Source organism: Dysidea avara, chromosome 4, assembly GCF_963678975.1.
Source record: "Dysidea avara chromosome 4, odDysAvar1.4, whole genome shotgun sequence".
Classification (NCBI taxonomy): domain Eukaryota; kingdom Metazoa; phylum Porifera; class Demospongiae; order Dictyoceratida; family Dysideidae; genus Dysidea; species Dysidea avara.
In genome coordinates, this window is record NC_089275.1 from 11965658 (window position 1) to 11980330 (window position 14673).

Consider the following 14673-nt stretch of genomic DNA (forward strand, 5'->3'; position numbering starts at 1 on the left):
ACACGACACACTACTAAGTTGTGATAATTATAATTGTGCTACAACTCATCTCAGAGCACATCCTTTATAGTATAAACTTATCACAGTAACACACCTTTAGTATCTTGTACCATTTCTTGGAGAGCTTTGGTCTGCCCCTAAGTGAAAAGATGCATGTGTTCATGTATATACATGGTAAATGTAATACTACAAGCCATAATCTATGTTTGCTATACCCTCAGAACAATGCTACATACAATATACGGTACTGCTCAAGCGCAATGTCGTACTTGCTCATATGCACAATTTCGTTCAAGATTTTAAAAATCGCTAATTAAGGGGCGTAGCAACTGTTTCGCGTGCGATTCTTGTACTGCAGTTTTCCAAGTTCTTGCAATGTAAAATGTCATGTGTTATACAAGCATACATGCGCACAGTTGTTCAACAGCGGATTTTCAGTGACAATTACTGACTCACAGGACTTAACATGCTTACGCATACAACTCGAAAACCACAGAATATCACAGGTATTGTTACATACAATTAAAGAACTGTGCATACTGACACAATATTAGTGTATGACGCTTTGCATTGCAAGAACTTGGAAATCCGCAGTAAGTGAAACAGTTGCCACACCTCTTAATTAGCGATTTTAAAATCTCAAGCAAAATTGCTCGTGTGAGCAAATGCGATGTGCTTGGTAAGTACTGTACTATCTTTAGCATTGATGATTTTCGGGGTCAAAGTCTTCTGAGGGACACTAATTACAACAATAACCCCCCTCATAGCTCCATTACACTCTATCCATGTATACTACTCACTTTACAGTTTTCTTCCACACAACTGGGAAATTAGTGACAGTACAGAAGTTCTGAGTGACAGCGATGGAGTCATCCAGGTTGATTACAACATGCCACCATCCACCTGGTACAAACACTGTCTCTCCAGGATGTTGTAAGATCTGCAGCTAGAGTATAGGAAAATTCAAACACAACAAGTAAATACACTTAATTATATCAGACACACGGTACTGTGAGTGTATTTATTTTGACATGGTTAAAGAATGTAATAACATAATTTGATGTCAGGTACAAATTCTTCAAGTTTTACGCATCAATTTTATTTCTTGGGGAAACACTGAAGATATTTCATTCGTACATGTACATCCAATAAATAATATACTAGTAAATATACATCGGTTGACATTTCCATATACAGTGGTCCCTCAATTATCCGGCCATTGATTATCCGAATTTTTGATTATCCAAACTATGGAGGTGACTGTTCTATTAGAGTATTTGTACAGGGTTCTGTATATAAATGAATGGAATTCTATTATCCGAACTTTTGAACACCCTGAAGGCCCAATGAGTTCGGACAATCGAGGGACCACTGTACCACCACTCCCTATAGTACAGAATACAAGTCACTCTCTTACTGGTGTATATTCCTTAGGCCATGATGGTAGTTGGGTACGAGGGAAGATGACAGAGAACCATGTGATGGCTTCGTCCTTTTGATCTCCTCCCATCTCCTTGGTAACCTTCAACATCTCCTTCGGTGTATGAGGGGGAAACAAACACCATCTACAAGTGGATAAGGTGGGGAAGATGACTGAACGATAAACTGATGGATGAATGATATATATTGTCATTGCATGTACTCGCAAGTATACTGTACACTATATATGCTGTAAGCTAGTACATAGCACATTGAAATCATGACAAATTAAATCCATCACATATAGTATATGAACCTCAACACTATTCACTGTACATATGGTATGTATTAAACAGTATAGTGATGGAGCACTGTACATGGTGTACATCTGAGTAAGTAGTGTACTATTACATATAGAATGTAAGGTTGGGAAATATAATGGATGGATATAACAATAGCTACAAGCATAGCTAACCTTGTACATATGAAATGAAAATAACATGATTTTTCTAATGAGCATATAATATTGTGATATCAATTACCGCGTTAAATGCTTCCATGAGATATCGTGGTGCACTTTTTAAGTATTGATAATAGAATGCATAATATATCTACTTAAACCCCAGTGCGTGGGAGTATCAAAGCGCCGCGCTGGGTTATAACTACCATACAGCTAGACAGAGCGGCGCTGCTACTGTACGATATATTAGTTATCACCCAGTGATAACTAACTTATCACCCTGTTGCGGAGCCACTCAGTCTCTTTCGTGACATCATAATAACCGCAAATGGCATTGTTTACCAATGGAACAAAGAGCCAAATAAGGAAATATTGATACAAAACACACCAATACAGCACTTAAAACTACCTAAATCTTACAAGAAAACTGTTAATCCTTTACACAATAACATACAAGTTACCAATACTGTGATAGCTAGTTTAACAAATGTCAAGAATAGTCCGTGACGATTTTCGCTCCAGCAATCACTCCCAACGGTCACTATGGTGAAGAACTAACTTCCTCTAGCTTCATCGTTCTATCTTGGACTATGGTAGCCACTTGTTGGTCTTTATTTTTCTCTTGCACACCACGCGACACCACCATACCAATTTCTGACGAAGGCGAATCGTACCTGGAACCGCTGCTTAATAACACCGCCCTTCGCTACAGTTTGTAGGCAGTATGTAAGGTCTCTCTTGTAGCTACGAAGTAGAATCCCCACACAATTCGGACGAAATCTTGAGCACAGTGACAGGAACTCAAACCGGAACTTAATTTACTATTCGTAAACTTCTGCGCACTCCCGCGCACTGGGATATAAAACAGTTATATCCCGTATACTCAGATGATATCATTGTTATTACACTCGTCCTCGGCTCCGCCTCGGACTCGTGTAATAACAATGATATCACCCTCGTACCGGGATATAACTATAACATAGACACTAGTGCTCTGTGATATATCGGTAATACTGTTTATCGTGATAAATTATCATAACTGATTATCACACCGTGACAGCGTTTGATAACTGATATATCGAAATACCGGTATATCGATGAATACCGGTATAGGATTGCTTTTAACCCAGCCTTTGGCATTTAATTATCCAATTTGTTGATGGTTTAGCAGATACGCCTTAAACAAAAACTTGAGATTGTCACATTACAACACATGTTTACTTGTACTGAACTAGATTTTTTTTTTGGTTATTGAGATGATACCACTTCATACTAGGACCAAGAAATGATGCAATAGTTACAATGACAAGCAAACTATATACCGATATACCGCGATATTTTCCTGTTACTAATACCGTATATTCAAATTTCAATACCACTGAGCTCTAATAGACACATATACGCATGCATGTGCAGCTTTGCACTGCACACACACAAACACACGGACGTATGGACACACTACACACATGCATGCACAGACACATGTACACATGCACAGATACACACAGAGATACCAACGTGCGCACACACACACACACTACACATGCATGCACACACAGACATACCTAGACGTGGACACACACACACATACTATACAGAGACATACTATACAGAGACACACTACACGCATGCACACACACGCACACACACACACACACACACACACACACACACACACACACACACACACACACACTACACATGCATGCACACACAAACACACAGACAGATACACATATACACCTCTTGTGACCGCTCACTAAAGCATTCCAGGCACTGGTCCCCAGAGGATCCACATGGATACCAGTACCAGATCTTGATGGTCCCATCACAAACCACCTGACAATAACAGTTTCAGCAATAATATGTGTACTACCACAAAATATGTAACAGGTGTACATCACAACATGTACAATACAACATTACACTGTTTTCTCTACACACATATTATTACATAATACTTGGCAAGCATTGATACTATAATATTATTCTTTTTCTGGAAAATCATCATTGCTAAAATTGTAGAAAGTAAGTTTGCAAGTCATATGTGGAGCTTATTGTTTGGACCCTGTGGCACTTACAAGCTCCTAAATTTTGATGCACTACATATTCATAGTACCCCCTCACAGCATGGTACTGTGGATTAGCTGGAGTTTACTAATATTATAGGTAAATGCAATATACTACAATTGCAACACAAGTTACTGTCATAAACCACAGTACCTGTAAGGGGGTCTCTTAGCTTCCCCAGCATATCTGAATAGATCATCAGTGAAATAATCTGGTACCTGATAATCGTCCAACAACTTGCCTCTTTTTTGATGCTACAAGTGTGAACACAAACTAATGTGTAATTGTTTACCATAATAGAGCTAATAGCTCCTATAGCATGTCATGAAATAAAGTGCACACATGTATGTACAAATATACTGCTAGTACTGTAGACCTACCAAAAGAATGCTACCATGACGATAATGTACTTGATAAAGCACAGATGATGGACACCCAGACAGTGTTATTACTCAACTACAGACATGTTTCTAGTACACACTACCCCCACCATAGTAATTATTATAATAATCTGATTTACTAACTAACCATCAGACACTCATCCTACACTACACTCAATTATAACTGATTATCTGAGGGAAACCAACTGTGGAGTATGTTGCATGATAATACCGTATTGCCTTGAATTATGGTCAGTCTTGTATAAACCCTGGTCCTGTTTGGTCACCGGGGATATACAGCATCACAACAAAAATAAACACCAGGTCTCGAATAAACGTCTAGTGCAGTCATTATTTTAAACAATTCTGGTGTTATAAACAATGAACTGAAAAACGTTTTATAGAGTTCTTTGTAAGCTTGAAGCTATGAAATATGCTGAGGGAAACACCAGGAGAGTACAACACCAACGTATGAAGTTGACTCGTGAATGCTGATCAGGTAAATAAATGCCGGTCTCATTTAGTAGCTGGGATAAAAGTTGCTTGAAATAAATAAATCCCCAGGCCGTAATTCGAGACAATACGGTACACTTAATTTCAATTGCCAAAACTTTTATATTGATACTCTAGCAAACTATGTACTAGTCTTGTATATCACAAGGTACACGAATACAACACAAGGTATCCAGTAAATGTCTATGAAGAAATTTTCCAACCATCTTCACGGCAAATACAATTACACCACACCACACTCATCCTTACCTCTCCAAAGGAGCTATCAAAGATATACAACGGACTATCATCCTTAGTATTGTTTATATACCAGGCGTAGTATTTCATCTTCATCTTAACTGAGTACCCCTCATTATCCTCTCCACACTTAAACCTCTGGTTCCTGTACTTCTTTGTCAGTCTCTGGAATAATAATAATACGTAATAATTGAGGGCATTTCAGAGGAGGAATGTTCACAAACAATTAAAAAAAAAAATGATACACTTGTGGGAATATGTTGAAGACAGCAGAACTCGTATGATAGACATCCTGAGACTGACCAAAAGTTTCACTGTATTGATTTAGTCACTGATACACAAAAAATCACTTTCTATTTCTACCTTGTAGACAAGTGGCTCTGTTTATGAAATGGAATTCACAGCTCATTAATATAAAAATACTTTTAACTTAATGATCATCTACTCCCCTGTATACCGACATGTAACATGTAGACATTTCTTACTACAGGGAATTTGAATTTTTCTTGTTATCTGGTTGTACATGAACGCATGCTGGTTTTTGGATTAAATTTGAAATATTTATATGGCAGTCACTCCTGCCAACAATACTCTATCGTATAGCTTAACTATCAATCAGTCACAAGCTGCAAAGTCAATGCACACAACTATATTATACCCATCTTGTATACAGTTGCTAACTTGCCATTAAATTCCCTTTAATTTATGGAGTGAATCAATAGCCTATTGAATTCTACGAATGGTTGCAATTTTGTTTATCATATATTTTTATAGCTCATGAATTCTGGGAATGAAAACATATATTACAGTACACATTGGTTATTAAAACAAAATAATCACATACTTGTCATATCAACACCAGTGCTATAGTATCACCAACGCTACAGTACTAGTAACACTATTACAAAGTTATTTAATATACTAGCTGTAGTCAGTATCAAATAACAAGAGCATATCAATCTGCACGGTGTGAGTTGATACTTGTAAGCCATGTACATGTAGACAAATGCTATTCTTGCAGCCCACGTGTGAGTGAAACAATTCATGAGTATCTTAAAATGGAAACCATTGTATGTGTAGTTTCTATGGCATTGTACGTATGCAGGTGTAAGCCAGACACTCAAAATTCTGTAGTTGTTTCGGTCTCTCCCTGCACGACAATATTAGCAATACAAGATTTCTTCACATACCTCTGATGTCCACTTGTATGCAGCCGTCCAATCTTCCTGTGTTCCAGTTAAAACTACTGGTATAGATGGCCTCTCGTAATTCTTTACAAAATCCTTGTGGCTTGTTTTCCTACAATCCAATCTTTCTACATTGTCTTTAACCAACTCCTTTGCAACTGAAAAGTTACTGGAATAATTCATCTTAGTCCAGCCATATTCGCCTCTGAGCTCTGCATGAAATGAGTAAACAAACACGTGTCAAAAAGCGAGTTGCCTCCAAATTCGGTCAAATGATTGAGTTACAAGTTGTCCATACACTAATGTGGTTGACAATACACAACACATCTTGGGTATAAAAACAAACACATTTGCATGCATACAAGTCAGGAAGAAATCATGGCGGAAATCCCGAATCAATTTTAGAAAACCAGACACCTCGACTAGACAGCTGATTTTATTCCATATTATTAACTGACAAGCGACCAATACTCACTAACCAGGCCTGGCCTTAGCTTTAGCCTCTTCTACTCTGTTTCTACACCTTCTGTCGCTCTTCTCCATCGCATGGGTGAACTCTCATGACTCGGATGAACTCGGAAGTTGAACGCTAGTTTACAGTAGCAGGGATTTTTAAATTACGGAATTTCCGCGGTGAAAACCACGTGACTCACATTTTAGTAAGGAGGACTAAGCGGACAGGGATCCAGTGCAAGGTTAGGACATTAGCAATATATCGCATGTTAGTTAATGTGTATCTTTCTAGGCGTCGTCATGTTCGAGAAAACGTTAAGCGATTTGGTCCGTGGACTACGGGCGAACAAAGCCAATGAGGTATTGCTGTAACATCTATTAAAATATAGCAATCGTACATGTAAATTGTTAATGTGCAAGAGTGCTAGAAATATCTGCCCTATGTGAAAGAAATTAGAATTATTCTTATTAATACGCACCTATAATAATGTTTGTTATGTCACCCCACAGCCACAGTTCATTGCTAGTTGTATGGCGGAGATCAAGAAGGAGTTGAAGCAAGAAAATGTGATGATCAAGGCTAACGCTGTGTCCAAATTGACCTATGTGAGTGGTGTGGATTAATTGGAGTTATTATTGGAGTTATTATTGGGACAGTTTGTGGATTGGCAATTTGTATGGGGTTTGAAAGATTGGAAAGACTATATGTTATTATGGCTGTGGAGGAGTAAATGATTACTATTTTTTTGGTGGCTGTAATTGGTTTTGCAATTCAGACTATTTAATTGTATAAATCATTATGGCATTCGAGGAGATATACTAGATTGGATAAAGAACTTTATGTTAAACAGATCCCAATGTGTAGTAGTTGACGGTCAACAAAGTGACCTGACTGGTATCATCTGGTGTTCCTCAGGGGACAGTCCTCGCTCCCCTATTGTTCCTTTGCTTTATTAATGACCTGCCTAACCGAATTACATCTAAGATAAAACTTTATGCTGATGACGTGCTATTGTATACTACGATTCATTCCCAAGCTGACTGTCACAGATTACAACAGGATCTTAACACTTTAGAACAATGGGCAGCTGACTGGAAAATGTCATTCAACTTACAAAAATGTGAATTTCTTAGAATCACTAACAAGAAGCACCCAATACTAGCTCAATACACACTGCAAAGTAAAACTATAAAAGAGGTAACACATGCTAAGTATCTAGGTGTAACTATCGACAAAAACTTATCCTGGTCAGAGCACATTAAACAAATTACTAAAAAGGCCAATAACACCAAATGCTTCTTGCAACGTAACTTGAACAAGTGTCCTCTCCAAGTCAAAAGTAACTGCTACAAAGCCCTGATTAAACCTATCTTAGAATATGCAGACACAGTCTGGTCACCCCACACGCGAAGAGACATCGATGCCATAGAAAATGTCCAAAGACGAGCAGCACGGTTTGCATTTAACAACTATTCTAGATATTCCAGCGTCACTGAAATGTTATCTAACCTTAATTGGCCTACCTTAGCCAGATGCAGGAATGAACAGAAGGCTACAATGTTATTTAAAATTATATCTCACCAAATCGATATTAATGCTGATGATTTCCTTTTTTCTAATCCTAACCTACATCACACCAGAGGCCATGATAAGAGATTTTTAACCCCAATGACTAGAATTGACTGTTATAAATTTTCTTTTTTCCCCTCTGCAATCAATATTTGGAATTCCTTACCCCAACACGTGATTGATTTAACAGAGATTGACCAATTCAAGCACAGCCTAGCTGGACTAGTAACTGTTTAATAATTTATCAATGTGTATATATGGTCTTGTGTATAGTAAATATTGTATAATTATATAAGTTTGTTTTTCTTTTGTAATTGACAGTAGCAATTGTACCCTTTTTTGTGCACCATACTCTTTTGAGGTCTGCACAACAATCAATAATAATAATAATAATAATAAATTGATGAGTTGATAAACAGAAAGCCTGTAAGTGGTACTGTACATGCAACTTTGTAAATGTATTCTACTCACATTTGCTACTGTTCTATTTGTTATATACAGTTGCAGATGCTGGGTTATGATGTCAGCTGGGCAGCATTCAACATTATTGAAGTGATGAGCTCCACCAAGTTCACTTATAAGGTATGTACACTTGTGTGGTGGTGACTGTTGTTAGCTGAAACACTATCAATGGTTTGCACAGACCACATGTTTGTGTTATTAGTAGGACTGTGTAGAGAGAAATATTTTGTAACTCTTTTCCCACGGTAAGCTCCCTTTGGAGTCAACTCTATACTTGTAAGGAAAAAGCGTAGCATACCATATAGTGGGAAACTTTGGTAAAGTAAACTGTGGTGAAGTCAAGCTCAATGTTTAGCTATAAAGATGCTAATCTCAGGTGGTATGAGTAATTGATGGATTTCTAGCAAATTGCTGAATTCATCAAAGTTTCTATCTATACGTTATTCAGTTTTTAAAATTTTTTAAAGGTTTTGTTTTTGCTGCGAAAACTTCACAAACAGAAGAATATACACAGATATAATATAATAAATAATGTTAGCTATTGATTGCAAAATAATAGTTACGTAGCAGAGATTTGAATATTTGCAACTCAATACTGCCAAGTACATAAAAACTTTTGGAATGTTTAACTAGAGTAGGGACCATAGTACATGATAAAAAATACTGAAACAAGCTAGGGTAGTCCATGATATTAAATCACAGTAAAACAACAAGAAGTGTTATATCCCTACTGTGCTCAAGATACCATAACGGAAATGGGGTGTATCCATTCACTGGACTGAAATACTGGACTGGCATATTTTTGGTTTTTGCACATTGTGTGGTTAAAATTTATTGAGTCTCACAAGCCAGGGGTCCTGAGGGAACCTACAGCCCACTACAAAATGCTGAATATGAGCAGTGGAGTATGCGATAACTGTCTTAATAATTTCGCTGTGATTTAATATGTCCTACAACACTTATTCCTTACCCTGGTATATAGTAATGCTGTAGGGAATGTATATCAGCAATAGCTAACCAGCGATCGACTCACCAGTTGACAAGATATCCTTAGTGTGAGCTCAAGGAGCAAGCTATATATAGTATAGTCTTTCGTGGCAAGAACTTTACTTCTGGAGAAAGGCTGACCGATTAGAAATTTTTTCGGCATGTGCTTAATTATAATCATTGCGTCTCGCGGCACTGAAAACAAGTCCATCCATGCTAGCTCAATTCCTGAGCTCACACTAAGGATATCTTGAAGGATGTTGTCAACTGGCAAGTTGATCACTGGTTAATTATTGCTGATATACATTCCCTACAGCATTACTGTACACCAGGGTAGGGAATAAGTGTTGTAGGACATAATAAATCACAGCAAAAATATTAAAAGACAGTTATCGCATACGCTACTGCTCATATTCAGCATTTAGTAGTGGGCTGTAGGTTACCTCAGGACCCTTGACTTGTGAGACTCAATAAATTTTAACCACAGAATGTGCAAAAGCCAAAAATATACCAGTCCAGTAGTCCAGTCCAGTGAATGGATATACCCATGGAAGGGTACAGAAGGAATATAACACTATTGTTGTTTTACTGTAATTTAATGTTGTGCACTACTCCAGCTTGTTTCAGTACTTTTTATCAATGTGCTATGGCCCCTACTCTAGCTGAAAATTCCAAATTTTTTTGTGTACTTATTTATTAACTTATTTTTGCAAATAATCATTGTGACTGGTGAACCCACACATACTGCATCTGAAATGACACCACACTCCCCAGCTATATCAATTATCGTCTAAAAAAAATGAAGTATCCGTTGTCAGCTATGTTCAACCCGTTACACAGCAGTTCAAATCAAGAACTGTTCGAAAAGCACCTCTGCGATTAAGGTAGCCACTATGAAAAATGCAGACGATTTCCGTTATGAAAGGAAGCCATCACGTGCTACCGCCAAATTGACACTTTCGCTGTCAGTAAAGATGACTGGGACACAAAGGAGGGCACTGGTAAGTCCATGAAGAACACATTGTACGTACTGCGGTATGCCAAAAGGCCCATCTCAGGCCAAAGTGATGTCAAACAGTGAAAAAATCAAGCCTGTAGCCTTAGCCGTTGTTGAGTTATGCTTGTCTGAAGGCACCAGTCAGGCAGGCAGTCAGTCAGGCAGGCAGTCAGTCAGGCAGTCAGTCAGTACAAAATTCTGTTTAAAAATTCCATAGCAACTTGCTGAAAGCATTTCGGATCAATCTGAAAGCTTGTTTGGGCTTAGTTTTGCCTAACCAATACTGCCTCATCGTTGTCAGGGAAAATTGAGGCTGGTGTTAATTTAGGTGATGTTACTTTTTGGGCCACGCCTACTTCTTTGTGGTCCCTACTATACAGTACTATCGTACTGTATGATAACATCCTGAAAGTCCTCTGCAATTAAAGCAACCAGATTTTTCCAGGAATCTTGTTTAGATCTACATGGGTACCATCTACATTTATGCATGCCATAACCTTCCATCAATGATGTGATACTCTGGTCTCAGTACTGTAAATCCTGATAACTGCTACTGTACCATTCATGTCCTATAGAAATTATTTATGTTTTGAGATGAGTGAATATGGATGCATTTCATTATTTTGTATTGGTTTGAGGATTGAGTTTATTCCTTCGTGGAAGCTAGTCTATGTCTAATATTTTTTGTGTGCAGAGGATTGGCTATTTAGCAGCTACTCAGACTTTCCATGATGACACTGATGTCATCATGTTAACAACCAACATGATACGTAAGGACCTCTCCAGTCATCACCAATACGATGCTGGACTAGCCCTTGATGGACTGGCTTGTTTTATGACTCCTGATCTGGCTAGGGATCTTGCCAATGATGTACTAACACTGGTGAGTAGTGTGTATGGTCTCAGTACTTTGGGGATTCAATGCCTGGTTTTTAGTTAAGCAAACTTTACCTGTCTGTATTGATAAGCTGGGATGGAATTGTCAACCATTTGTTTTGATCAATTTTGTCAGGTCAGTTGTTACAGGGGATAGACATTGACTGTATCTGAGCTTGCTTTGGCTTTGTGTGTGTGTTTAGGTGGTTTTCAGCTTACAGTGGGAGGAATTGTTTTAGTGCAATAGGGGTCATGTTTGTAAAGGAATGTTGTTTTATTATTAGTTTCAAGGTGGCCCTGTTAGGGGCTCCAAAAATTCAGACGTCTTGTGTTAGCAAGCGCCTGGTTATTGATTGATAAGGGTGTCAGCATAACACATCTCATGTAACAATCATTGACATGTTATACTTCCCTCAATAAGGACATTACACCAGCACTGAACTGGTGTGCTTTTATACTGTGCTGTGTAGAGTGTAATTGTGGGTTTTGGTTTTTGTGACATTGTGTGGTATTGTGTTTATGTAGACTACATCTACAAAGCCATACCTGCGTAAGAGAGCTGTGCTTCTTCTGTACAAGATCTTCCTCAAGGTATAATGATAATTTTACTGTGTGGCCAGGACTATATTGTAGCCACCCCTAATTTGTGTATGTGGTAACTTTGTGAAGGTGTAACTGAGTGACATCCATTTAGGTGGCTCCATGAGTAATTTTGTGTTTACAATTTTATTGTATTACAGCTATAATACAGCATATTACACTGTAGTAATTCTGGCTGATAAGTTGATGACTTGATGTTCTATTCTGGAACACATTTTGCTTAGATATTTGACTGTCACTTCAGGCTGAGTACTGTGCCCACCAGAGACCTTATTTCTTAGTATATACTGTATGTTCTTCTTCTATGTGGTTGTGTACTTTACGAGAAGAACTTTGAAGAGATAGAAAAGTGTTGTCGCCAAAAGTAGTGATTTCTTTAATGGCAGAGGTCAAGGTAGTACATGAACTGGTGAAGGATTGCCAGTGGTACCTTGATTTCTTAAGCTGCACAATTAAAGGTATATATTATCATTGCCCACAACAGGCAAGGAGCAAAAAGCTCAGATTGGTGGGTTAGCAAAAGGCCAACCCTCCTAGGGGTAGTCTGGCCCAGTTTCAACTTACTGCTACATTACACATCTAGTTATTTTCCATGTTTATTAATTCCGTACAACTACTTCCATTATTTACTGCCTCTATTGCTTGCTGTTTCTCAACAGTTGTTACATGACATCAGTTTCTACATCAAGTATTTAGACAAACTGAGCCAGCAGTGTGTATATGCTAATTGTGTTTATAATCTAACCACCATGCTACCATTCTGATTGTGGGAACTAGTTTATTATATATACTCTAATAGAACACACACCTGTGATGATACTCTAATAGTGCAGTCACTTCTTATATAGTGTTGACTGCAGGTAATAAGTTTTAACCTACTTTTAAGAAATTTAAGATGATATGCAGTAGGGCTGAGTGATTATGAAATTTTGCTACTTTTATGATTATAGGATGTAACATAAAAGTAGCAAAATTTCAACATAACATCATGATAGTTGTGATAACTATCATGATGTTATAACTCACATGCATCAGCGACGTGTATATACAACCTTGTATGAATTATTTAATACACAGTGAAATTGTGTACAATTGTTCCAACACAAATAAGGTCCTAGGCAGTTACAGTTTAATATAAACAGCATAATGAAACAAGTGAATAATAGTATGCTTAGAAATTCATCGGTTTATACAGGCAAGCTTTAAACTATGTCGTAAGATTTATTCACACAATGATCTCTGTCAGGCTTGATTTCTGGATTATATTCTTCCACAATAGTATGTGCCAACATTTTGGATTTACTAATATACATTTGCATGCGATGTCACAACATCACAATTATTTATAATACATATCAACATCACGATGTTCAGAGACAACCACGATTAATCCCACAATCGATATAATCTCTAATTTGCAATTGCTAGATTATGTTGGTTTTTAATGATCTTGTATGTTAGGTCATTCTTCATGATGCCTACGTAATGTAGGATAGCATGGACACTATGTGTACTAGAAGAGATACTTATACATGTGGAAGGAGTATTGTTTGAGAATTATTATTATGATTGTAATTTGTTTACTGTACAAGTCAGTTCTCAGTCTCACCTTGGTCATTATAGCTAAGGTGGCCATTTTTAATGCTGGTTGTTTAGCCATTAGCCATTACCACACACTGAGAATCAAAGTGCTGTTTACTAATGTTACTTGCATTTTAAAATGATCAATATAAGTTTCACAGCTAGCTTTACTAGTACTTCTTGTTCTAAGGTTTGATGGGGATGGGGAGTTTACTGTGGAGTCCTACTTCCATTTATGTTAGTGTGATCTTAAACATTGTCTTTGTTAACAGAATTAGATGTTATTTAATTGATAGTGTGTTCTGTTCGAGTAGTATAGTTTCCATCTCATCACTGTTGTCTACGTTGGCATGTCTTTGCAATTATTTTGTTCAATACCAAAGTAGGGAGCAATGTGGAAAGTTGTTTTCAACATGTGCTACACCCAGGCTAACAAACCCAGCAAGGGTGATTGATGAAAAATCAATGCATACGATATATTTCCTGTGGTACATAAATATGATGTTGTGTGGTGGGTGTACTTGTAAAGCAATAGTCATGTGATGAAAAAAACTGGTTTTCTTCACTCGTGAATTTACCCAAGTTGTGACTAAATGATGAAGTTAGTGTGTGAGTAATATTACTTGTATCAACAGTAGTAGCCTAACATGTTTTTTTTGCAGGCGACCACAGACATGATGTCATGCTAGGTTTCGCTTAATAACTTCAGTGGCACCTTAATTATTGTGTGTAAAATATCAAATTTCTTAATTCTTTGCCTGTAACATGTGCCTTGTATATAGTCAAAGGGTTAAACAAAAGGCCGTCAATGGGCTTGGCAATTATATTGATATTGTTACTGATATTATGATTTTTGTTGGTCTAGTGGAACTATTCTGTAA

The 14673-nt window shown here is 37.4% G+C and overlaps 2 protein-coding genes and 1 non-coding gene across 4 annotated transcripts in view; 1 reads left to right on the forward strand and 2 right to left on the reverse strand.

Moving 5' to 3' along the window:
* LOC136252913 (bifunctional arginine demethylase and lysyl-hydroxylase JMJD6-like) overlaps positions 1-6895 on the reverse strand; it is a 31074-nt gene extending 24179 nt beyond the window's left edge. For both annotated transcript variants that reach the window (XM_066045503.1, XM_066045504.1), the window contains exons 1-8: positions 6746-6895; positions 6270-6478; positions 5092-5244; positions 4103-4203; positions 3623-3718; positions 1418-1565; positions 801-946; positions 95-137 (exon numbers count right to left, since the gene is read on the reverse strand). In XM_066045503.1, coding sequence (XP_065901575.1) covers positions 95-137; positions 801-946; positions 1418-1565; positions 3623-3718; positions 4103-4203; positions 5092-5244; positions 6270-6478; positions 6746-6809 — 960 coding nt within the window. In that variant the 5' untranslated portion in view covers positions 6810-6895. The remainder of the gene's footprint in view (positions 1-94; positions 138-800; positions 947-1417; positions 1566-3622; positions 3719-4102; positions 4204-5091; positions 5245-6269; positions 6479-6745) is intronic.
* LOC136252912 (AP-3 complex subunit delta-1-like) overlaps positions 6840-14673 on the forward strand; it is a 36676-nt gene continuing 28842 nt past the window's right edge. Inside the window, exons 1-6 of the mRNA XM_066045502.1 lie at positions 6840-6961; positions 7012-7079; positions 7230-7325; positions 8791-8871; positions 11430-11618; positions 12137-12202. Coding sequence (XP_065901574.1) covers positions 7020-7079; positions 7230-7325; positions 8791-8871; positions 11430-11618; positions 12137-12202 — 492 coding nt within the window. The 5' untranslated portion in view covers positions 6840-6961; positions 7012-7019. The remainder of the gene's footprint in view (positions 6962-7011; positions 7080-7229; positions 7326-8790; positions 8872-11429; positions 11619-12136; positions 12203-14673) is intronic.
* LOC136254899 (U4atac minor spliceosomal RNA) lies at positions 11917-12038 on the reverse strand. Its single transcript, XR_010700832.1, has one exon. It is a non-coding gene; the product is annotated as a U4atac minor spliceosomal RNA (small nuclear RNA).